The sequence below is a fragment of the Pangasianodon hypophthalmus genome, chromosome 7 (genome assembly GCF_027358585.1).
Source record: "Pangasianodon hypophthalmus isolate fPanHyp1 chromosome 7, fPanHyp1.pri, whole genome shotgun sequence".
NCBI classification, from domain to species: domain Eukaryota; kingdom Metazoa; phylum Chordata; class Actinopteri; order Siluriformes; family Pangasiidae; genus Pangasianodon; species Pangasianodon hypophthalmus.
In genome coordinates this window covers 6,409,363-6,435,207 of record NC_069716.1, presented here as the reverse complement: position 1 = coordinate 6,435,207, position 25,845 = coordinate 6,409,363, and the positions used below count along the sequence as shown (strand labels likewise).

The following is a 25,845-nucleotide window of genomic DNA, read 5'->3' as shown; positions in this document are numbered from 1 at the left end:
CTTGATTTGCTGCTTCGTGCTCCTTTGCTTTTACTGTCATCCCCATATTCACACCAATGAGGGAGTCAGAGTAGTCAAAATAGGAATGTTTGCTGGGCCCAGCAATCCCGCGTTATTTTCTGTCATATTTCATGTAAATGCAGAAGGAACAGCAGCGATATATATATAAGATTTCAATATCAGCTTAGGAAAATTTATTCAACAATACAGGAAATTCAAATAAAATGTTAGTTTTTTTGAAAAACAAAAAAAAATTGTATTCTTTATACAATCCACGCTATACCTTTAGGCTTTTAAACATTGTTTGTGTGTTTATTACTGAATCTTAGTTTTTGCAAGGGGAAGTAGAGGTTTGAAGGGGAGTAGAAGGGCTGGGCTATGTGACGATATAATGTCAATATGGTTATACATTATGTCACAATATTGATATTATATCAATATTGTGACATAATTTATCACAATATTGATATCACAAATATCATTCTATAGCCACAATCCCACTGACTTCAGACGTATAATATGAAAGCTCATCAGATTTACAAGAAGAAGGGAAGCCAGTTTCAAAGCACCTTTAATGGGATCGTAAAAATCATTGTTAGCTAGCCAGCTAGCTGACGGGCTATCAGTGAGCGTGGCTTCTTTAGGATCTATTTCTGTTTGCGGAGCAGAAATAAACAAATGACTTGGCCATATTGTGTCCGAAATGTCAGTTACTCGATATTAATTCCTCATTTATATGGATTTGTATTAAACCATTAATATGGTTTCTGAGATTTTGCAGGTATTGTGATATCTTTTTTATATATTTAAATAAAATATAATTATATATTTATAATAAAATAAAATATTAAATAAAACTCTGATTAGGAGAAGCTGATTTGATGTTTTCTAATAAATCTTTAAAATTTTAAAATGTAAATCTTTATAATTTTTTTTCTCATTTTCAGTTTTAAGTAATTAATTTTTGTAGATATTAAATAAAAGTTATTATTTTTTTCTAAGAAAAATTACAAACGCAAACAAGCAGCTGATTTGATGTTAAAATTTGGTACTGATTTAGTTTGTTTGTTTGTTGTTGTTTTGCTTGGTTTTAATTTTTCTTATATTGCCCATCCCAATGAGAGGTATTTATTTAGGTACCACTGGATGGATGTTCACAAAACAGGCTTTAAATCCACGTATTCTATATTAAATGCATTCTCTCAGCTGTGCACACACACACTTTTACTGCTGTGTGAGATTTGGCCATTCAAACTGAACAAAATGCTGCAAAACTACACTCCATTAAATTCAAAACACTCTTGATTAAAGTCGAATGCTTATAAAAAGGAGTTAATTACTCCATTCAGCGATAATTCACACCCAGGAACAATTCCTCATAAATAATTACGTGGTAAGTTCTTTCCAATAAACTCGTGAGCATACTTTAGGCTGTAAAATGTAGTGTTTTGGTGTTGCAGAATAATTTACAATAGACAGGTTAAGAATGATTCATGATTATAACTGACTTTTGAGGTGTTGTGATTGTCAAGCGCCATCCTATTGGAACTGGAGTCTGTGAGAATCACTGTTCAAATGTCTTAGGCACCCTAATTTGTAATTAGATTTTGCCTTAGATGTGTGTATTCTGCATTAGGGCATCAGTAGCAAATTGTAGACTTCCAACCATTCATTTTCCAGCTCCAGTGGATCTGAAGCCTATCCTAGGAACACTTGAAGTGAAATGGGAATGAAGCCTGGATGGATTCTGGTATATCTCAGAAAAAACATCTAATGTTACAGGCAATTTTTAAGGGTATTACAGAAAGTAGCATGTTGTGTAACACACTCAAAGGAAAGCGCTATCTGCCCTGTTCTGCATACATGAGCTCATGGACGCCGATGATTGGCTAGGATTGCTGTCATTGACATAGTATGCCATCCCTGCCATCCAGACGACCATGGCGGGGTTTGAACTCATGAGATTCGCGCTTTGACATTTTGTATATCACTGTATATAGATATGTCAGTATGATTATAGCTGTAATAGGAATTTAAATGGGGGAAGGATTGTGCTCAAAATCTTGATTTTATATGAATATATATCCTGCTGTTTGAGTGTACACAGTTTTAGGAGAAAACCTGTACCGTTTTATACACAAGACCACAGGCATATTCTCAATCCTGCTTTACTCAACAGGAGTGATGACTATGGTGACAGACTATTTAGTTGTTTTTGGAAAAATTTTGGAAAGGTCTGTTAAGAAATGCCACATATTGTGTAATTAGTGCATTTAACTATAGCTTTCTATGTAAAATTGCAAACAGACACTGTTGTCTGATTGCCAGGAACCCATTTTTCATCACATAGGTCTGTGTTTATCATACTGCGACTGTGGCATTATTAGCAGGTGGTGTTATTAACAGCTAACAACGATCAGAGCGCAACCCACTGTTTAGCATGTGTTAATGCTCCAGACTCCATTAATTAAGTGCCACTCAAGCTGATGGAGATTTGCTACCTAGCAAAGATGTGAATATGCAGGGTTTCTTCATGGCACTGGCATCGACTGTTGGTTTCTTTTTGTTTTTTTTGCAAGATTAGTTTATTAGGTTATTGTAAATAAAGAAGGAGGCAAACTTGATATTTAAATTTTTTGCATTTACAGTAGCGTCCAAATATTACTAGTTATGAATTACGACTTATTGATTTTATATCTCTGTATATTTTCATACAGATACAGGCAACTGCAGAATCATTGGCACCTTTCATGAAAATGATCAAAAACGAATGTATATTCTATAATAAATTAATAAATATTTACAGTCACCAGCCACTCTAATAGAACATCTGTACATCTACTGATTCATGCCAACCATGTGGCAGCAGCTCAATGCGTAAAATCACGCACGTACTGATGAAGAGATTTAATTAATGTTCATATCAAACAATGTGATCTCTGTGACTGTGACTGTGGCATGGTTCTTTGGTGCCAGACAGGCTGGTTTGAGTATTTCAGAAACTGCTGATTTTCATGTGAAAGAGACCCTCGAGTTTACACAGAATGGTGTGAAAATAAAAAAACATCCATCGAGCGACTGTTCTGCAGGCAAAAAGGCCCTGATGATGAGAGAGGTCAGGAGAATGGCCAGACTGGTTTGAGCTAACAGCAAGGGTACAGTAACTCAAACAACCACATTCTACATCCGCGGTGAGCAGAAAAGCATCTCAGAATGCACAACAAATTGAACCTGTAGGTGTTTAGACTACAATAGTAGAATGCCACATTTGGTTCCACTCCTGTCAGCCAAGAACAGGAAGCTGAGGCTACAGTGAGCACAGGCTAACCGAAATGGGAAAGTTGACACTTTGCTTGATTTTTTACTTTTTCCTAAATTTCAACTGTCCAATAATATAAACATTTCCATAAATAGTGCTATTTTTTTTCTGCAAAATAACAGTTTCCAAATTAATACCTGGCGAAGCCTCTCCTAGAGAGAACAGCTTTGAGAAGCTTCCTGTAATGTCTCACATTGCTGAGGACACTTGGACCTTCTTTGAGTACTTTTTTTTTCCTGGCAAATTTTCGCTACTTCAAACTTTTGTTTATTATTACTCTGATTTTGCTTAATAGCATTTTTATAACTGCTGGTATATTTTTTTTATCCATTACCTGATTTGTTCAGTTCAGCAGCCATATGTCTCTTTTCAGTTGAAAGCTCTTTCGTTTCTTGTGGTGATGGCGATGAATGAGGAAATATTTATATCCCAGGAAAACAAGACCTTGCCAAAGAGACTTAGAGCAATTATTTTAACGTGACAAATTTCTAGTTGCTTTTATTACAAAAAAAACAACAACAGTAAAACAATAGAAAACAAAAAAACTTGATTTTAATAATATAGCACAGTGTGTTTTTGAGAATAATATTATTATTATGGAAAATTTAAATGAATTAGATTAATTATTTTATAATAATAATAAAAAATGTGTAATCATGTTTGCTTAATTTTATGAAGGGTGCCAATAATTCTGGGGTCATATGTATATACTCACACATCTAGCTTAGTATAATTTGGCTTTGGTGACAGCACCAGTAAGGTCAGAGACCTGACCTTTTTTTTAAAAAAAAAATCAAAAAATGTATTTTTTCTACGGAAATATGCTTCACAGCAAACAGCTGTGAAGCCTGGGCAGTCTGGAGGGAAGTATTTTTTTATCTTATGGTTATGCACACTGTAAAAGCCTCAGCAAAATGTTAATTTCACACACTTATTCCCCCTACACTCTAAATGACTTTCATTCAGCCGGGAAGCTGCATCGAGTTCAGGCGCCACTTTCTTTCCCTCTTTTTCTCCGTTCTTTGATTTGTGTCCTAAGCCATCTGTTAGCAGGTGACACGACTGATTTTTCCAGAGAAAGTGTGTGAAAGGAGAGTCAAAGTGCTGTCAATACAGCGGCACGGAAGACCTCAGGGGTTCAGAATTCAGGATCAATGCTGCTGCTTACTTCTCTGCGCTCCCTAGGCAGTCGATAAAAAAACTACCTCTCGCCCAGAAGTGGCATCACGTTTCCAGCTTTTCGCTGACGTGCCATTTAAAGTGCCTTTAGTTACTCTTTCCTTGATTGTTTTGTCTGTGAAGGTCTTCTCGTGTTATATGAGCCTTGATGTAACATACAGTATAATGTGTTGTGATGGATTATGACAACAGACTTTGTAGCAGAAACAGGCTTTTCTGACCTGAAATGTGTTTCACGTTTGTGTATATCTCAAAAGGTCTAGCATTTTATAGTCTGGTTATGGCCAAAACTGAAAAAAGGGAGAAAATTGCATTTTAAAAAAATTCCATTCACACTCCACTGAAAGACGCTAACACATTGATTGCCTAAAAGCAACTGCTGTTTATTGATTTAACTCCCATTTCATTCAATATATGTAATAAATAAGATATACAAACTAGAAATAAGACCGTAGATCAACTATAATGATCTTAATATCAGCCTTAGACTGTTGACTGACAGACTTTTCAAGTCCCGCCCATACAGCAGGCATTTTATGTTTAATAATAATATCCCTTATTTTATGAAGGAAACCCTTTATAGATTATTAAAAATCATTCTAATTATACCATAAACTATTTTGAGTCCTTAATAACTCTGATTTCATCTGATAAACTGATTTCGGAGGTAATATCAGGCTACGGCAAGCTAACGTCCCACCTCTATATTTATATCTACTTATGGAAAAACAAAATTACTGCCAAAAATCGTAAAGAATTTTGAGTTCTTGCTTTGATTATCAGCATCATCTGCATCAGTCATCACCTGAGCTAAAAGTTGCGATATTTAAGCACAAGCCTCATTGTCAGTTCTCACTGATTCATTTCGTCATCTCTGTTCTGTTGACTAAATTTCTTGTTTTTATTCGACATTTAAACATTGTCCACTGTTGTCTGTACTGTGAGTAAGCGCTCTTCTCTGTTTTGATGATGATGTGATGGCGCAGTAGCATCGTGGACATTTTGACAGCTGGTAACTTATTACAAGCGGAACTGATTAGGCTTATGTCCCTATGGCCATCGCTATGGTGTGTATCTTGATCAAATTATGAGAAAATCACACTTAGCTCTCAAGGTTTTAGACGTCTTTAGTCAGACTGACAGTTTATATCACAGTCTTTGTTAAACTGGCTCCTTACACAGCAGAAAGTAGACTAAATAAACAGTTCCACATTGTTTTGGTACAAAAATATCTTTATGTTTTCTTAAAGTAGAGATGTTGAGGAATATTATTGGTAGAAAAACACATCATTTTTGGCTGTTTTCTGGAATTCAGACACATCGACATCCAACAGGTTTTCCCAGACTGCCAAGTAGACACACACACAAACACACACACATATCATATCATATAGTTTTACAGATAATAGCGAAGCATTAGCCATATGGAACACACATGATTTGATTGAGATTTAGGAGCCAGGATAATCACATCATGACATATGACTACATGTGTATTCTCAGGGCCTGTCAAACAATCCAGTGTAATCGATCCAGACAAGAAACAAGATTTATGTTCTTGTACGAGCGGCGATGCCACTTTTGATTCATTCTCCAAGCTACAGTATGTGTGTGTAAACGGTAACTTTAAAGCCTGCGTTTGAAGGGAAGAGGGATTGGAATTGCCGCTACCCACAGTCCAGTCATCTCATAATGTTACAGTGATACTTTTCTTTGAAGACTAATTACAGTCATCTCAAGGCAAGGCACACTTTATCCCTCAGTTCTAGTCTAGTCCTTTCTCTCTCTCTCTCTCTCTCTCTCTCTCTCTCTCTCTCTCTTGTCAGCCCCATATGTCATTTATCTGAGCACACACTCTTCCTTTTAGCCTCTGAAATTAGTTTCACCATCAGAGCGCTCCACTTGGAGCCTCTATATATGCGCTCGTCACAGCTAAAACTGGGTCACTACTGATATCTACCACAATGTGCTACTAGAATGTGGGTATTGTTAAAAAATGTCCTCTGTTTTACTTTTTTCATGGCTCGATTGTCTAAATTGAGAGCGTTTAGACGAGGGATGTGCTGCAGAAAATATCTTAGCAAGTAAAAAAAAAACATTGAGTATAGGTGAATTAATCTGATATTTTTCACTGTGAGATTATTGTTATATTGTTGTACTGTCAATGGATAATTTAGCTTGTATTGTAATAAGCAAGAAATGAAACAATCGAGGCATGCTGTTATAGAAAAATAATCAACGATGGGGTCAGGTAATGCATTTCGAAGTGGAGTTACTGTTACCACCCTGAAGTTGATTATTTTCTATATCACAGCACGTTCCGAAGTGCTTTATTCATTGTATCTTGCAGCAGTTTGCCAGGGATTTAACTTAATTAATGAATGATGTACTTTTAACCATTTATTGTTAAGTTCAAGTACGTGTATACTTCTTACTATAGAAAAGATAATGTATTAGACCAAGCACATTAATATACATCTGTGGTTTGAATTGCAACCAGCATGGTTGTCATTTTATATAGAATCAATCAGCATGTTCTGACCAATCAGAATTGAGAATTCAGGGTTTTTTTTTTTGTTCTCAGTTTTTTTTTTTGCTGTGTTTTTTTTAATCTTACGTTGCTGTCCTACCTCTATGCTATAAGAATTTGCTGTCCTTGCATTCCACCGAGCAGCTGTGGATTTGCGTCACCGTCCTGAAACACACATTCAGCTTTGAACCCTCACCACTCAGCAAGCCATGCTGTCAAAATAACAAGAGGGATTTGGACAGGAAAGAGCTTTGCTGAGCCATAGCGATGTAATGATGCCACACTCGGCCTTTGTGTGAGCAAGCACTGAAGAGGTACCAGCGCTGATGAAAGATGTGAATACAAGCCATTCTCGCGGTGATTCAGTGTTTACGATCCACTCTCTGGATTTGTAGTTAAGACAGATTTGCGGTTAATAATGTCGCTGAGAGATTTCTCTTAAAAGACAGCAGGAAGTGAGCGTTTGGGTTCTTATTCCCCTGTCAACTACTTTTCCCCTTAACCCCCCTACCCCCCCAACACACACACACACACACACACACACACACACACACACACACACACACACACACACATTTATCTAAGGCTGGTATTAGCTAATCCCTTTAAATCCTGTTTAATGGAACTGCGCTGTTAACAGCTATTTGGTACTAATTTACTGGCTGCCGGACCGCCTGGCACCTTCAAAGCCGCCCTGGTGCTGCCATCCCAAAGAAAAAAGTGCCTCCCTCAGGGTGAGAGTCAGTCCCCGAGGTCCAGATCTTGCCGTGCTCTGTGTCCGAGGTGGCTTTAAAGGTCTTTCAGGCTGCCAAGGTCAGCACTCTGGAGCCAGTGCCATACTACTGTGCTGCTCCAGGCAGTGTGTGTGTGTGTGTGTGTGTGTCTGTGTGTGTCTGTCTGTATCCGTGTGCGTGTGTTTTTTTCTCTTGTTTTCACCCCAAAGGTAAATATTCCCAAATTAGCCACTACTGTAACTTGCTGAGTCAAGAACCCTGGAGTAAATGATTAATTCCCACACAATGCCTTGTTTTTGTCTGTCTTCTATCACATATTCTGGCATTTTTTTTCCTCACTCTGGTTATGTTTTATGCATGCGTATATACCCAGAGCCAGTCAGTGGGTTGAGCTTAATTTATTCAGTCCAACATTTGGTCTCTGGAGAGTTGTGAATGTGTGCTTGAGTGCGGTGTCTCCACATTTAGCCACGCTTAATAGTGACTGCTGTCATGGTTGTCAAATTCTATCAACAGGTTCACTCAGTGACAGTTATTCATCCAAAATTATGGAAACAGGGTAGCTCATGCTGGGCCGTATGAATATATAATGTACGGTAATATATTCACAAAGCACCCGCGTATTTTCATTTACAGTTATTTATTTGGTAGATGCATTTGTCCAAAGCATTGTAGAATTAACACGCAAACAAAGACCTTATTTAAAAAAAAAACAGTCCCGTATTCAAATCTCTGTTGACGACATTTTTTAGTGTATGTGTGATTTTTAAAGAATTTTGTCACATTTTCACAAAGAACGAAAAATCAGTTTAGTTCAAAACTCATTTAAGGTTATTCTATCAATACACAATGACTGATAGAACAAATAAAAAAACAAATAAATGAATATTAAAAAAACCTTCTAATTGCTTTTAGAATAATTTAATAATAAATATTATATAGGTTTGTCTATATTCAGGATATTTACACTTTTCATTTAAAAAACATTTAAAATAAATAAATACATGTAAAATTAGCTGCGTATTACATGCACATAAGAAATATTATATGTCGGTCTATATTCAGGATCTTTATGCTTTTCAGTGTTTTTTTTTTTATTAATTAATTAAATGAATAACTAGCTGAATAAATTAGTAAATTCACAGAATGAATAAATGAGTGAATGAATAAATAAATAAATAAATAAATAAATAAATAAATTCATTCATTCATTCATTCATTCAGTTCATTAATAAAATATATTTAAAGAAAAAATCTAATAAATATATACAATAAAATAAATTCAAACTACAACTGTTACACTGACAGCATAGAGTGACATGAGAAAATGTCTTATTGTTTCATCCAACTTTAAAAACACACACAAAAAAAGATTTCCTTTTACATTTTTCCTGATGGTTTCAATGTATATATATATATATATATATATATATATATATATATATATATATATATATATATATATATATATATTATAGTAATGACATCTATGCTAAAGATAGAAATTAGCTTGAAAGATGCATGAGTATTCCTTTAATGAGCTATTATCATACATTTTAATTTGTATTCAAGTCTCAATTAGAGTATATTGTTTGTTATATGCATTAAAGATGCACATATAGACATAATTAAACACTCTAGAGAGTGGAGAGTGCTATTGAAATAATTTGAAAAGCATGTTGTTGTTGTTGTTTTTTTTTCAATACACACACCCATTAAAGACAATTGTTGATTACCTTACAGGCACTTCATCCCGTGCATATTCTTTTCTACTCTCCCTAGCTGTAACCAGCTCACCATTGATTTGCGATGATGTGTGGTTGGAGTTTGCTCATTTAAGCCAATATCGATCCCTCATCTGGAAGCATTAATGGCTGAGTAGAGCGCTGCTGTTTTCTGTTCCTCCCTCTTTATGTGATCTGAACACAGGAGTCCAAAGGCAAAAATATTGAAAATTTGCCAAGGCACTTTTTCAACATATCCTGGATTCAGTAAAGAGCATTTGCTGTGTGTGTTTTGGTGTTGAAATAGTGTGAAGTTTCACTGCTTTCTGATGCAGATCTAAGAGCACTGGTACCTTCATTACCATTTCAGTTGTTGGCCTTTGGGCTTGAGGGCAAAACCCAAAGAGCCTGTGGCGGAGCAACACAAGGCTCTTTTGTAAACACTGCCAATGTCTTGTCAAGAAGAGAGAGAGAAGCCGAACACTTCACAGAAACACACAGGAGCACATCCATATCCACACACATAGGCAACCATCCATCATTCTTGCAGGCTTAGCTCAGGATATTGCCATCTGTGCGAATTCCTAAGAAACAAGCCCAATTTTATAGCTAGAAAATGATATAGCTTTAAAAGCAAATATGAACTACAGTGCATCAGCTCATTGCTCAAACACTGCCACTGACTAGGACATGGGAAATAACTCCGAAAGCTGATGTTTCAATCTCTACTCATAAACCTCATCTTATGAAATGGGGTGTTGTTGCTGCAATTTCTCTTCTGAAATCTGAATTATAGAGACGAGATATTCCAGTTCATGACAGCCACCGTAGAGACCCTTATCACTGATTTAATATCTTACAGGTGGGAGCAATACAGGGTTGTGCCTGCATAAAAAATGATGTATAGCCCATGAATGCTGAGCTTTTGGTTCTGCATATAAACAGGCAATTTGTTTTGACCAATAATAGTCAGGCAGGCCGTGGAAGAGGCGGTGGCGTGAATGCTGGAAGTGCTGAGATGGAGAAAGAAAACAAAGAGAAGCATTGAGAGCTTGTTAGGCTGTACAGAGTGGTAGCACCCAAGCGCCCTGACCCTGTACATCCCTTAGTACCACAGTGCACTGATTCTCTTCAATAATATGCCCATTAAAATGTTTTATGCAGGCCATGTACTGCTTCAACAAACACTTACATACTTTTTTTTCTTTTTTTCAGCCAAGACTAAAGGCTAACTGATTTATATTTCATTTTGCACCTTAATTCATTTCATATTTGCATCGCAAAATAATTGATCTGATCTGATGTGTTGTACACAGGGTACTCCCACACAGATTCCTTATTTCCTGCTAGCTTTACATATTTTAAAGACTCGTAGGATCTGGTCCTCACTTTGTAGTGATTAAAAGAACCAAAATTAAGAATCTTAATTACCATTAAGTGGGTGACCTCTGCTAGACCAGAAGTACAGATAGCCACAGGAGGAATGAGGAGCCTTATCATTCTGCAGAGGAGCCTATTACTGAATGACTAACCTACTGAAGGATACTTTGACCATAGGCTATAGAAACCAGTCACACTTGATATTAGTATGGATGCATATTGACACTGGTATCCAGAGGAGGTACTATTGCATCTTTGTACAGTACAAGTAACCTGATAAAACATCTTCAGCATAAACTCAGGACTAGGAGCTCCACATGGCAAACAAACTGTGCAGTGAACTCTGTCTAGGCAAGAAAAAATGTCTAAAGACAATGCTAGGTGAAGTCACAGCTCTTACCCAGTATGTTTTTCTTGACGATCAGCCACTCTCTGTTATTGAGGGATTCGGATGCAATGTAATCAAAAACGTATTTTAGACAGATATGTTTTCCCAAAGTGAAACAAAACCCGGTCTTCTCCATTGCAACCCTGCTTTATCCAAGGTGACTAATGTAGCTAGCTAATGCACTTCACTTAAAGTCAGCTAGCTAACGTTATAATGAACTTATTGTTCTTCTTACTCATCCTTCTTCTAATTTTTCTTAGCAAGCATCAATCTTAGAAACACCAAATTTGGTGTCGATGTATATAGTGATGTTTATACACATCACTATATACTACACACAAATGATCGGACCTGCACCAGCCTGATGTTGGTGCAGAAGGAGTTTTTTTTCTTTGCCCCTTATCCCCTGAACTGTGAGGCATACCGTATAATTTTCCCTCAGATTCTATCACAAAAAATAATAACCAATTATTTACCATTTAAAAGACAGCGAGATACTTGCAGCAGCGAGCAAAACCTTTGCCCTCTGCATTCCTCTGTTCTTACGCATAGGCTTAAATAATTATGGTCTCACTCCTGAGACTAAATTTTCATTCTTTTCCTCCATCTCCAACTTTTCTAATGAGTGGCCAGTGGAGTTATGGGAAGCAAGCAGTCCCTCACTGCAAGTTAGCATCTAGAACTGACTCCATGTTTATTTTGGCATGCTTACTTTTTACAAGCCAAATTCCGGTGAATAAAACCAAAGTCCTGCCTACCCAAATATGTCGTTTCACTCAGAAATATACAGTGCTGTGGAAGAAAACTACATATGAATTTCTGTTTCACTGTATCTTTAAAGTTGAAGTAGAAAAGTAAACATTTAATAGACTCAGTCATTTGTATGTGTCATTTTAGCATGAGATGGAAATATAAGATGGAGATAATCTCTTTTTTGTCGCTTTGTTTGTTTCCTCTGGGTTTTACAGTTTCCTTACACCTTCCAAAACATGCTGGCAGGTTTACTGCCGACTCTAAATTGTCCCTAGGTGTGAATGAGTGTGCGATGTGCTGGTGTCCTGTCCAGGATGTATTCCTGTTTTGTAGAATAGCTCCGGATCCACTGTGAGCCTGACCAGGATAAAGTGGTTACTTAAGATCAATGAGTTAATTTTTGCTAGCTAATTTGAAAGTAGGGTTACATAATTTTGATCATTTTTTCAATGAATCAGGTGTTAGAGCAGAAAATATAAAATTGTACATCACAGGGACACTTCTGATAAAAGGCAAGAACTGCTAGTGTTTATCGCTGTTTGGATGAATATAAGAATTTTGTGTAGAAACCCCCAATTCGATGCTGTCATGTTAGCATGTTGCTTGAGGTGTAGCTGTAGAGCAGTACTGTCATTTAATCGATACTGATGAGTAATGTCGCACTAATGATTTTACAAAGGAAAAAATGCCATTTAATCAGCATGTCTTTTCTTTTGAATAACCTCATTATTCATTTAGATGAGACTGATAAATGTTCTTAGGAAAAGTAGCTGTTTGGGGATAAAAAAAAAACATTTAAGTATTTAGTCTCGGGGCTAAATAAGACTTTAGCGATCCCCAAAATTTTGTACTCCTCCAACATTAAGTATGCGATTAATCATCCATGAAGGGCTTTTTTAAACAAGTCATTCCTTTAAAATAATGTGTCAGCAATTAATGCCTCAAGCACCAGGATTCCTGCAGTTTTCACCTTGCCCAGGCTGTAGAATGCGGAGCTTGGCATGAATCCTGCCTTCCCCTGTGTGAGTCAGGCAGTTGGAGTTCACACAAGAGGCCTTTGTGTGCTGTCCAGATGGGCTTACGTGTCTGGGAACTTCACCCAGTGCTCACTTTTCCCCTCAAGACTTCCCCTTCCCGTGAGGTCTCTCGCAATGAAAGTGTTGGAGCAAAGCCAGGGTGAGGCGTGTAGCCATTCCAACTCAGGGGTTATGTCAGCCATGGCAAATACTGTACACGGATGATGCTTTGTTCATGTTTTTATGTTTATGATTGTACAAATATACAGATTACTATGAGACAAACACAGTGAATGCTGCATTGCATTTTAATGTCCAGAGCCATCGTACAAGTTAGTCTTTATCATTTCCAATTACCAGATTTTGATGCACGCAATAAAACATCCTTTATACTGACTCCAATTGCAGTAAATCTCTGAACGACAACCACACTGTCATAACGGCTTTACGACCTGCATTAACTCAGCAGCTTTGCAGGTTCATAGGTTATGCTGGGTGCTAATCCAAGTGGATCTGGTCTCGCTGTCCTCCTTTGTGTGGAGGGTCAAATGTTAACTGCCCACCAGATAATTTGTTTCCCACAATAATGGTCCAGCACGCTCTCTCCTGCTCGTGGATCATTTACCATTATTTGTTTATTGACTTTTTACGTTGTCAGAAGCCACGATGCGCACATTTGCATCACCGAGTTAGGGGCTCCATTATTAATGTGGCAATTACACGTGAAATGAATGGCGAATGTTAATAGATTTATCTTGATACTTTTCACTGCTTGGGAATAACAGACCTTTTAATTGTATTGCAAACAGAGGGCAACACACACAAGTGCTGTTTGCTCGTCTGTTCTTCGAGTATGCTCGTGCACACACTCTCTAGCAAAGCAGTGGTGTTGTGGCCTGAAATAATTGATGTCATGCATGCTGGGTTGAATTGGATTGTTATTGCACAGGTACTTGGAATCGCATGAATAAAAGTGGAGATACAAATGCAGCCAAAAATGAACAAAGTAGGAGAGGGTTTGGGTATTAAGCAGAATGTTGCTTATTATGGAAAGAGTCAGTGGGGGATGCATTTGCATGGCTCTCTGCAGAGGAAAGCTGTATAAACTAATGATGTGCGGTACAGCTAAGGAGAAAGCAATTATGACAAGGAATTCTTGGAACAAACTGAAGCTGAGTGAAAGAGAGCAGAAATTTTTCTGCTGAAAATGTTGCATGTTTGTGTTCATAAACAAGGCATCTGACATGCTGGAAGCCTCTGATCAGTGTGTTTCATTTAACCTAAAATTGGAACTTACTGGCTATTATATTTGTTGGACAATATAAACAAGACAATAACACTAATTCCCAATGCCTTAATGCTGCAGTGCATTGATGTGTTGTTAGGAACGAGAAAAACATGATTATTAATTCAAGGGAGAAAGAAAAATCCTAAACATGGAGTTCCTGAGCTGCTGTGAGTCTCTCTGATGAGCCTGTAATAGTAATTCTCAGTAATTTAGAGTCAGAGCTAACGGGTTTGATTTGCCAGGAGTTTCCGGACCATGAAGTCATGAAGTCAAGCTTCACACAAATCCAGTGATAGCAAGATAGCCTGCTAACATTAGGTAGTTAGCTAAAAGACAGGCTAGAGAACTCAATTCAAACTGATTGGCTAAATACTCAGTGAACAGACACCAGGTAATAAAAATACACACACCGGGTCTGCTTGGTTTGTTCAGTCTTTTAGCTAGCTGAATTTAGCCAGCTAGCTTGGTAGCTTCAGCCTCAGAGCCACATAAAGCACTATACTGTGAAAAAACTTGCACTACAGCACTGCAAGATCTTTTTTTTCCCTAAAACAAGAGTTAGCTTGTCACCTAACACTAGCTACAAGGAGTCTATCTTCACACAAAGCCAGCTGCAGCAAGCTAGTCCTCTAACATTAGTTAGCTAGCTAAAAGACAGAACAAGTAACACAATTAACAGCAAAACACAGATGAGATTTACATTTATGGCATTTGGCAGATGTGCTTATCCAGGGTGTCTTGCAATTATCTCATTTATACAACTGAGCAGTTGAGGGTTAAGGGCCTTGCTTAAGGGCCCAGCAGTGGCAGCTCACTACCTTCCGATCAGAAGGCCAGTGGCTTAACTACTGAGCTACAACCTCCTTGTTACAGACAGAATATAATACAGACAGAATAGAGATTGGTTAATAAAAATACACACACCGGAAGCAACCAAATGTGCTTGTTTTGTTCAGTCTTTTAGGTAATTTTCAGATTTAGCCATCTTGTTACCATCAGCATCAGAGCCAGACAAAGCACAAGAGCTTGTGTTTTAACTAGCTAGTCACCTACAGTAGCTAAAAGAAGTTCAGCATTTCACAAAACATGTAGCAAACTAGTCTTCTAACATGAGTTAGTTAGCTAACTAAGTAAGATAGGCTGGAGAATGCAATTCAAAATAACATACACAACGAATGGAGATCAAGTCATTGAAATACACATAAGGGAAGTAACCAGGTGTTTTTTTTTTTGCTCCTCAGGCTAGTTTGGTACCATCAGACCTAGAGCCACACAAAGCACTGCAGAGAGCAAATAAATTCACACGATGGCCCTGGCTGATTCTTTTTCTTAAAACAAGAGTGTGTGTGTTAGCCAGCTACCCTCTAGAAGTAACTAAATCACAAGCTCTTGTTAAAGATGAGATTTTCTGCACTTTCAGCTATTTGAACTATATAAATGATTGATTTTGTCAGACCCTACGCCAATCTGTTAATATTATGTTACTTCTGTAGCAGAAATAGAAACCAACATGTAGCCTGTAATTGGTATTACTCTTTAATGTAATAAGAGTGGTAAATTAAGGCGACAAGTGCAGTGTGCTATTTTCTCAATCAGCTAGAATTTTCACACTTGAGCTGATTATTCACTATTCGCACTTAAAAGAAGGATGCACATTGAACTGCACATCTGCACCTCTGCAGCATTTGCTTATGTACGTTTCCCTTTTGACTTCGACTTTCACCCACACACAAATACTTACTCATATTTTCCCTCTTATTTTCTCTCTTTCATAACTACAGGCGCACACATGTGCCAACACAAACTGCAGGTGTGGTCCTTTGGTAATCTAAATGGCAGTGTTATTATTGAAACAAAGTAGACACTATTATCCTAAAGTGTTCTTTGATTTGTCCCTTTGGAACAGAAACTCCTTTGGAAGACTAAGAATTTTTAATTAATCCAAAAAAATCCTCAAAGAACCTTGAAGATGAGTCTAGTGTAAAAGAAAAGGACAATAATTCCATCCATGATGGTTTTTTTCTGTCATTACAGACAAACAAAGGTGATGCCCTGGCCAACCGAGTTCAGAACACGTTGGGGAACTATGATGAGATGAAGGAGCTCTTGACCAGCCATTCCAACCAAAGCCACCTGGTGGGCATCCCTAAGAACTCAGTTCCCCAGACCCCAGTGGAGAAAACTGATCAGCCAAGCTTCTTCACCGAAGCTCAGCGTGGCAGAGCTGCCTCATCACAGCCAGCGAACCACACCACCTCCATGCCTCCTCCACCTACAACCAACATGGCAGGTCCCAGCATCCTCCATGGGCACCAGAGCACCAAAAAGTCTCGTTCCTCCGACTGGTCACGAGGAGCACATGGTTCGGGTAGCAGCCAGGCAGCTCAGGCTGCCAGCCGGGGAAAGCAGAGCTCCAGTGGGCATGAACAGGAACAGGGTGACTCGAGCCCTGGCACCTCGTCCACCTCCACACACCCCAGCAGGAGGCACGGGCAGCCAGCCAAGGTGCCAACTGTTGCCAACTCACCCTGCGAGCAGGACTCGGGGTCACCTGTGGCCTCTACTTCCCTGGTGCCCGGTGGTCTGTCCACACCAACATTCCCCCAGGGCCTGCACTGCAAGCCCAGCAGCGGAGGACAGCAGAAACCCACAGCCTATGTCCGGCCCATGGACGGCCAGGACCAGGCACCCAATGACTCTCCTGAGCTCAAGCCCACTCTGGAAATCACGGATGGATACGTTGGAACGCCATTTACAAGCCTGATGGATGGCAAAGGCAACGCAGTAGGGAGCAAGGGCAAACTTCCCAAGCTGACTCTCCCTCAATCAGGGGAGGTGAGTACTGATTTTTCTACTTGAAACATTTCCTGCAGATGCTAAAGCCATTTCTCGCTCGTTTGGATGCCATTGTAGTTAGAAAGGAAATATTGGCAGCTCGGAACTGGCTTTCCCCTGGCTAAATCTGTTTTACATTGATAGCTGGCACAGTGAGGGGTTGACATAAGGGCGTAGTTTGTTAATAATTAGCTAAACAACCTCAGGCTTTCACAGTTTACCACTCGGTAAGCAGGCCTGCCCATCACTTTCCTGTTATTTGAACGCCGAGTTTATGCTTTGATGTTAAGTGATCATTCTTTGAGCAAAACAACTGAATGGATTCAGACTAATTACTTTGAGTCTTTGCATTTATAAAATATAAGACCTGGTTTATACTAACCTTCCTTTTGGTAGAATTTTCAGAATTAGTCATAAAAGTCATACCGCATGGAAGTAAGGGCAGAACATCGGTATTAAGGAGCACATTAGACAGACATTAATGATTGTGTGTTTATCTTTCTTTTTGGAGCCTACCAGTGCTAGCAGCAGCACACTTGTTTACTCAAACCGCATTTGAATGTTAGTGCTGAGCAGAATAGTTGCCCTTCTGTTTTGCTGTAAGTAGGTGTATACTTGTTAAACATGCTCCAATTAGAGCAAATTTGCAATAAACTTGATTCCATGTGTTTGTCTTTATTTTATTTATTTTTTTTTGGTGTTTAAATCTCCAGGTAGCCTACAATGTGAGCCTTGAGCCTTGTGGAAACAGAAGGCTTTTCAGAAAGTCTTGTCAGTCAGGAATCTGGAACGGTTCCATCTTTCGTATGGAACAGTATATTATAAGTAAGGAATAAAACACGACAGAGTGTGCTGTTACAGGATAATAATCAGTGACGTGGTGATGTGATGCCTCCCTGAAGTGAATTATTTTCTAATAAGTGTTCATTCTAGAGTGTTTTATACCTATTATAGCACAGCAGTTTGCCAATGATTACAAATTATTATTTATTAATGAATTAAAAATGTAATTTTTTGCCGTTTATAGTTACATTTCATATTGTGGAACATCCAAGAAACAAGTTTCTGTTATCACTTATGTTTTATCAGTTATGAACAGTCATTCCTCACCACTTCTTGATGTTTATGAAGTGCTGACACTGGAGATTCTTTACATAAATGTTAAATGAATGTATCCTTATAAAAAAAAAAACTTCTACTGAGCTACTGTTATAGAAAATTAATCATCATCTTCTGACCGATCAGTTTATGGGGTATGACTTATAATGTATAACATGCGGTTTTCCTGCTGATATGAAATGGTTTAAAGTGTGTGATCAATAATGATGATTTCAGGATTGAGCAAAATGATTGTGATCATCATTTTAGCTATTATTGAGCAGCTTTGCTGTAAGTTGTAGATAGAAATACAGATACTTTTGTCAAACCCAGGGCATGTTTTGCGCCATGATACAAGAGATTTAGTTTTTGTATTTAATCAGTAAACAAACCCTTTTGTAAGTCTTGTCACTGAGTTGTGTATTTGAATGCTGATCTCCATCTAGGGATTTTAAACCTAACCCCTTTAGAACACTTACATTTATTAGAGTACTTTTTTTGTCCCCCAGACTGGAGAGGCCCAGCATACGTTGTGTATTAACCCTGGTGGAGGTGAAAGCTGCAGGGAGCTTTATCACTAGCTCATTTGTGCGCCTGACACTTAGAGAGCGGAGTCGTGCTGACCTGGCTCGGGGCGCGATACCTGAGCCGTGCTGAAAGCTTTTTACAAGCCGTGCCGTGTAGCCCCCTCTCTCTACACCGCTGCCAAAGGGAACATCTGATCCTGTGGTTCCCTGCAGGGAGAAACGAGCCCATTCCATAGGCCAGGATGGCCCTTAAGGACAGGGGAAAGCAGACATGAAAGGTTCGGACAGCAGGAGGGAGGAGGTGAAAGATAACGGTCTGGGGCTGTGTAATAGAGTTGTAATTATCACATTGCTAAAGCTCGTAAAGGCTTGCAGGGCTGACGCTCATGAATCGTTCCACTTTGATGGTGTCTTTTACTCATCAGCAGAGACATTTTCTCAATGTGAATTGCTTAAAGCTGGAATTTTTGCTCACTCTAAAGTTTCTCAGCTTGCGGCTGTGTGCGTTCGAAGTAAGTAAACCAAATACAGAGATAAGCCGAGGTAAACAAGGATGGCATATGATTGAACAGGTTGACTCGGCGCCATCCAGCCACGGAGAGGCAGCCAGCTGTTCGCTCTCTTTGTTCTGCTGTGAATTTGAAGGCCATCGGGCTTAAAATTGCACCAAATCCCATCTTGGAGCATATGGCGTGCTCGTATTGTACAGCTAAGCATGTGGCAAGAATGGAAACCTGGGGAATTTTGATTGCTCTCCGAGTGGCCTCGGAGCGGTCGGCTCACAGGAAAATAGAGATGGATGTTGTTGTTGGACCTGCATACTCTTTCTCTGTATTTCTCTCTTATTCTGGCTTTCTCTCTATACCCCTTTTACCCCTCCTCTCATAGATGAGTCACTGCCTCAGTGAACAGAAAGAGGGTTAGAGGGAGATCGTCTGCATGTGTCTGTGTGTGACAGAAAGAAAGAGAGAATAAGATGCATAAATTAAAAAAAAGAGAGCAATAGACAGCCAAGCGAGAGGAAGGTAAGATTGTGAGAGTGAGAGCAAGACTGAAATAGCTCTCAGGAGAAAAGGAAACATCTTCAAGGACACTGATTTGATTCCCCCCCAACACACCTCGCTCAGCTTTGCTTTGTTAAAGAGTGGATTCAGTTTTAGTGGCTCCCTCGGGACCCGCCGCCATTCTGTTGTTCTGCCCAATTATTATTCCAGCTCTCTTCAAGTCGCATTTCTCCAGCCTCTTTCCAGTTGAGGTGCGGAAGCTCGAGCTATTGCTGATCGTATATATTCTCAGAGGCTTTTTTCTCCTCTTCCTGTGTTAAACTCTCACCTGAGCAGATGCTGTGTTGTTGCACTTGGGAAGAAGCGCCTGCTTATTAAATGCTTCAAAAATATACCTCTGTAGCTGGGTGCCATTATTTTAAATTGAGTCTAGGGCTGGGCAGTATGATGATAAATATTGACAATATTGTGATAAATGATGTCATAGTACACTTTTCTAGGTATCACAATATCATCTTATAACATTTTCATCCTCTCTTTTTTTTTAAAACAGCAGTTAAATCGGTCTCTGATTGAAAGCAGCTGTACAGATGTTTAAATTTTTCAATCTGTAAAATTAAAAAATTTACAATTTTATCTACTTTTGCCAGCAGATTTATAGCAATAGCTATTGTGTATCATAGAAATATAAGATTTTTTTTTCCATATTGTATACCCTAATGTAAATAGCATGTTTATAGCTTTAATTCTTTTTCCGTAAAAAGTCAGAGCCTTATCATTCCAAAGTCTTGATATTGTGATACATATTAAGTGTCATGAACATATCTTAAAGTATCGGGATATGATATTTTTGCTATATCGCAGATTCTTATTTCTGTATCCTCAAACTCCTACAGCATGCTTAGATAAAGAGAAGTGTCTGAAGCACCCAGGCTTTTGGGTTGTGAAAGGCGTGAAATGTTGCTGTTGTCCCCTAACGCTGCCCCGCTGCAAAATATTTTGACAGGTTGAGAGCTCGGCACAGTGATAAGACGTCGCTAAATGGCTTTGGAAGTGTTCCGTTATCATCTGCTGTATTGATTAGTGGCAAGTGTTTTGGTGCTTACTGTGAAAAGCTGGCTAAGTTTTTATTTTATTTATTTATTTATTTATTTTTATGGGTGTGTGAGGCATCGACAGAAAGATAAGACCATTGATCTTTCCAAAAAACAGTTATTTCTCCCAGCATTACTCAGGGTTTGTGTGCCTGATAGCTTTAGCACCAGAGTAGATTTGACAAGACAATAGCTAGTGGAAATATTCGTCCTGCTACATAATGGCCAAGGGATTTAGGATGCAGGAGTAAATTTGGTGACTTTTGACTTGGAAGTTATCAAAAAAGGTCCACGATGATGTTGGATAGTGGATTTATATATATTTTAGTACAAACTTTGTAGTAGATTTTTATTTTATGACTTCTACATTATTGAGTCAGTACCAAAACATATTAGATTCCAAACATTAGTTTTCCAGCACAAAATTAAACGTTACAGAAAAATGTTTGTACGTCAGTAAAGAAAACAGCAGATTACGTAAGAGAGCACTTTTAAGACAAAAAAACATAATGAAGGCTGTGGGGTTTTGCTGCAAAAATAAGAAGCAAGTGTGACAGTCAAAGTCTCCAGAAGAGCTGTGGCTGGTTCTGCAAGATGCTCAGTAACACCTACAGCTCATTTTTTAATTTTACAGGACAGGGAACTTTTTTTTTTTTTTTTTTTTTGTGTGTTTTCCTATGTTTTGGTAACATGTCAAGCTGCATTTTTGTCTTTGCTCTATTACCTTAAAGAAACAGAAAACAGGGGGCTTTTGAGTAAACAACTGTTTATAGCTGCTATAACGTAAGCCATAACAGGAAATCACTTGTCTTATGGATGTTCCTCAGCATTGTAACTACATGTAAGTAACTACACCTGGTTAAAATTATATCGTCTTGTTCTTTTTTTTAAAAAAAATAAATTAATAATAATTATGATTGTCAAATTGATGTGGTGCAAGAGGAATAAAACACATTGGGATGCGCCGTTTTGGAAAATAATCAACTTTGGATGAAAACAGTTTTGTCACTCCGCATCACACCATCCTGACGTTGATTATTTTCCTATAACAGCACACTCTCAAGTGATTTATTCCATACATAATAACCTAATCATTTATATGTACAAATATATATTGTATATAAATATATATTTAGATAAACTCAACATTCATTCTTACTAAGATTCTTAATCACTACACCATTATATAATAATCATTATTCTCAGTCAAAGGCTTTAAACTGCACTAAAATAGCATATTATATTTATTCATATTTCATTTACAATATGTTTTGCAATATATTAAAACATACTGGTCAAGCTGTCATGTATTAAAGTGGCCCAGTTTTATTTTCTGTATTAAACCAGAAAAGGTCTGTAAGGTATGTAACAGTTTGTAGCTTAGTGGATATTTAGTGTAGTTGTAATTTAGTCTTGCTAAAAGTTGTAGACGACAACATTTCACATATTTGTGCATAGTACCTTATTTATTTACATATTGATGCTCTGGTAGGTTGTTTTATTGCCCCACGACTTTTGGTAATAGGTTTTTGTATATTTAACTGTTATTTATTGTGTCTTTGCAATCTTTTTCTGGGCCAAAAAGGCAAACAGAATTATGAAATGGCTGTGTGCACATTATTACGCTAATGTTAAGCCTTATTAACCAGGTCACTTTTTTGGGTTTTAGAAATGCTAATGTTAGTCACTCTGGCCCTCGTTAGGATTTTTCTCTCAATTTTATAATGACAACAAGCCTAAATACTTAATCCTAGCAGTTTTCCAATGAGCTCATTCAATGAATCATAATAAGCAAGCAGCTGTGAGCTTCTCTCATAAATATCCTTAGTAGAAAACCAAGCACTGATGAGACCTGACTGTTCGCTGACCTCATTTCTCTGCATCACAGCAGTGATGATGTAATAGCGAGAGCTCAGACCTCTCTCTGTTTGCTATGTATAATCAGATAGAGCTGTTTGAATGGCATCTACATCATGCCAGTGCTCTCGCCTCCCTCATCCACACTGTACATATCATCGGTAGTACCAAGGGAGAAACACCAGAGTGAAGAACAGAGTGATTAGTACTAGCTTTTACTGCAAAACCCACAAGTTACTCATTTAATAAGGGTTAATACAGTTTATACCAGAGCACTGTTGAATTCTCGATTCTGATTGGCCAGAAGATGTTAATTAACTTTCTATAAAATTACACAGGGACTTTATTGTTGGACGCTCCACATTTTAAAAATGTGCAATCGTTGATATGGAGAAGTTTTCTATGAGGAGATGGTTTTTCATTATTTTTGGAAGGAGTCTCCAGTGTCAGCACTTTGTAACAATCAGAGGTAAAGCTGTAACTTAAATTTTTCCGACTCAGGAAAGCTGTCAGGACAGAGGACTTTGCTGTTTCTCTATAACATAAAAAGCTGCATTTTTTGGTCTTATTAACAGAAAAAAGAGAGACTGGTGACGAAACAAAGGTATAAAGCTGCAAGCGATAACACGAACTTGTTTCAAGGATGTTCCACAACATTAAATATAACTGAACATGTATAAAAAGTACATGTTTTTCTTTAATTAATGAAAAATGTAATCTTTGGGAAACTGCTGTGGTCTAAGAGGAATAAAACACATCACAATGTGCTGTTATTGGAAAGTAATCAACTTCACACCACTCCACTCCTCTGTCATGTTCTATTCCTTACATAAAGCCCGTCTTGGATTTAACATAGATTCTCACATTTCTTGAATCTGTTGCATGAGATGTTACAAGAAAACAACACATATGGTTAAACAGCAGAGTGACAACCATTTATCAAGTGAAACTTTCTATTCGTGAGGTGTAAGGCTCAGAATAAATTACCACTTATTGAATTAAACAAGCTGTGATTTTTAAATGCTGTGTGATTGATTTAACTTTTATAACTGTAACTATAATAATTATAACTCTATCTATACCTATAACTATAACTATAGCTATCACTATAACTGTAACTATAATAATTATAACTCTATCTATACCTATAACCATAACTATAGCTATCACTATAACTGTAACTATAATAATTATAACTCTGTCTATACCTATAACTATAACTATAGCTATCACTATAACTGTAACTATAATAATTATAACTCTGTCTATACCTATAACCATAACTATAGCTATCACTATAACTGTAACTATAATAATTATAACTCTGTCTATACCTATAACTATAACTATAGCTATCACTATAACTGTAACTATAATAATTATAACTCTGTCTATACCTATAACTATAACTATAGCTATCACTATAACTGTAACTATAATAAATATAACTATAACTATCACTATAACTATAACTATAGCTATCACTATAACTGTAACTATAATAATTATAACTCTGTCTATACCTATAACCATAACTATAGCTATCACTATAACTGTAACTATAATAAATATAACTATAACTATCACTATAACTGTAACTATAATAATTATAACTATAACTGTAGCTATGACTATAACTATACAGCAATGATAACAATAACTATAACAATAGCTATAACTATAACAATAATTATAACTATAGCTGTAAATTTTCAAATTTAAAAGTTTAAATTAAAAAGCTACAGTATGTGTAGTCAAAGCATGTAAAGTTAGCGCCAAGTTTTGTGCTTACTTTGACAATATTATTTTAACTTTTTTTTTTCTTTCCAGTTTCAAACTAGTATGCTGCCCCACTTTGTTATTCCAAAATCACAGGGTGCACTTTTTTAAGCAGTTACAACCCGGCACATTTGAAATGAACTGATCCGTAACAACTGGTCAACCATTCCTGACTGCAGCCCAGAGCATAATACGGCATTGTACCTCACCACAGTCTCCTATAGCACTCCATCACAGACAGCCTGGGTTATTAAAACAGCTTTTGGCATCGGAGGCAGAGAAATCTTTATCTCGCACGGAGCCCAGCTCCCCGTCGCTGGACAGGAAGCCATTTCCAGGAACATTTGATTAGACCGCACTGCCAAGACTCACAAAGCGAGACGCCACTTCCCTGTAGTAAGCATCCTCACTTGCACTGAGTCATCTGCTGCCTGGCTCTGCTGGCCTATCACAAACGACACCATGTGTGGGGAAAGCGGGGCTCATACTGCACCACAGTGCATTAGAGTGATTCATGCTAATGGGATTATGTTGGGTAAATACCCGCTGAAGTGTGGTTTTTGGAGACAAGACTATTTTACTTGCTCTGGGTTTCGTATGGGAAATGGTCCATTTGAAATATGCATGTGCAATTGCTAATACGATAGAATTTCTAATGGCTACGCTAGAATTTTACCACCAATGTGGCCGTGCAGCAGGGGGTTACAGGATTCGTGTTTTCTTTCTTTTTTCTTTTTTCTTTTTTTTTTTTTAAATTTAAAGATCTATGCATCATATTCAGAGTTGGCGATTTACGTAGAAATGTTACATCAGTATTTACACAGAGAAAGTTCCTCATATTCAGAGTCGAGTTAAGCACATGCTTAAGTTTTTCTGAGCTGCCTGTTCAGATTATGTAATATAAATCATTATTGTCATTTATAATAATCATGATCATGGCAGATTAATCTGAATGCACCGTAATTACTCTTTAATGTCCTGTTACTCTTTTTAAGCTTTTTTTTCCATAACATAAAGTAATTTCTCCAATAGTTTCACATTTTTGTTCACAAAATATGTGCAAAAAGATTTCTCCTCAAATTTATGTATTTGTTTATTTATTTATTTGGCTTTGTTTTGCTTTGCAGACTGAAGAAGGATTTTTTTTTCCAATTACTGTCAAATATAGTAACATAAAACATGAGATAATTTAAAAAAGATTTTTTTAAACACTAATATGATTATATATGAATAGAAATATGGCAAATATTGAATTAAACATCTACTATGAGATTATTATCAGGCTTCCAACCTCATTATTCGCCAGCTTAAAAAAATAGCACTTGATCCAGCACATCCTA

The 25,845-nt window shown here is 37.5% G+C and overlaps 1 protein-coding gene across 2 annotated transcripts in view; it reads left to right on the top strand.

The window, feature by feature from the left end:
* aff2 (AF4/FMR2 family, member 2) overlaps positions 1-25,845 on the top strand; it is a 225,643-nt gene that overhangs the window by 54,080 nt on the left and 145,718 nt on the right. For both annotated transcript variants that reach the window (XM_034305966.2, XM_034305965.2), the window contains exon 3: positions 16,346-17,146. In XM_034305966.2, coding sequence (XP_034161857.2) covers positions 16,346-17,146 — 801 coding nt within the window. The remainder of the gene's footprint in view (positions 1-16,345; positions 17,147-25,845) is intronic.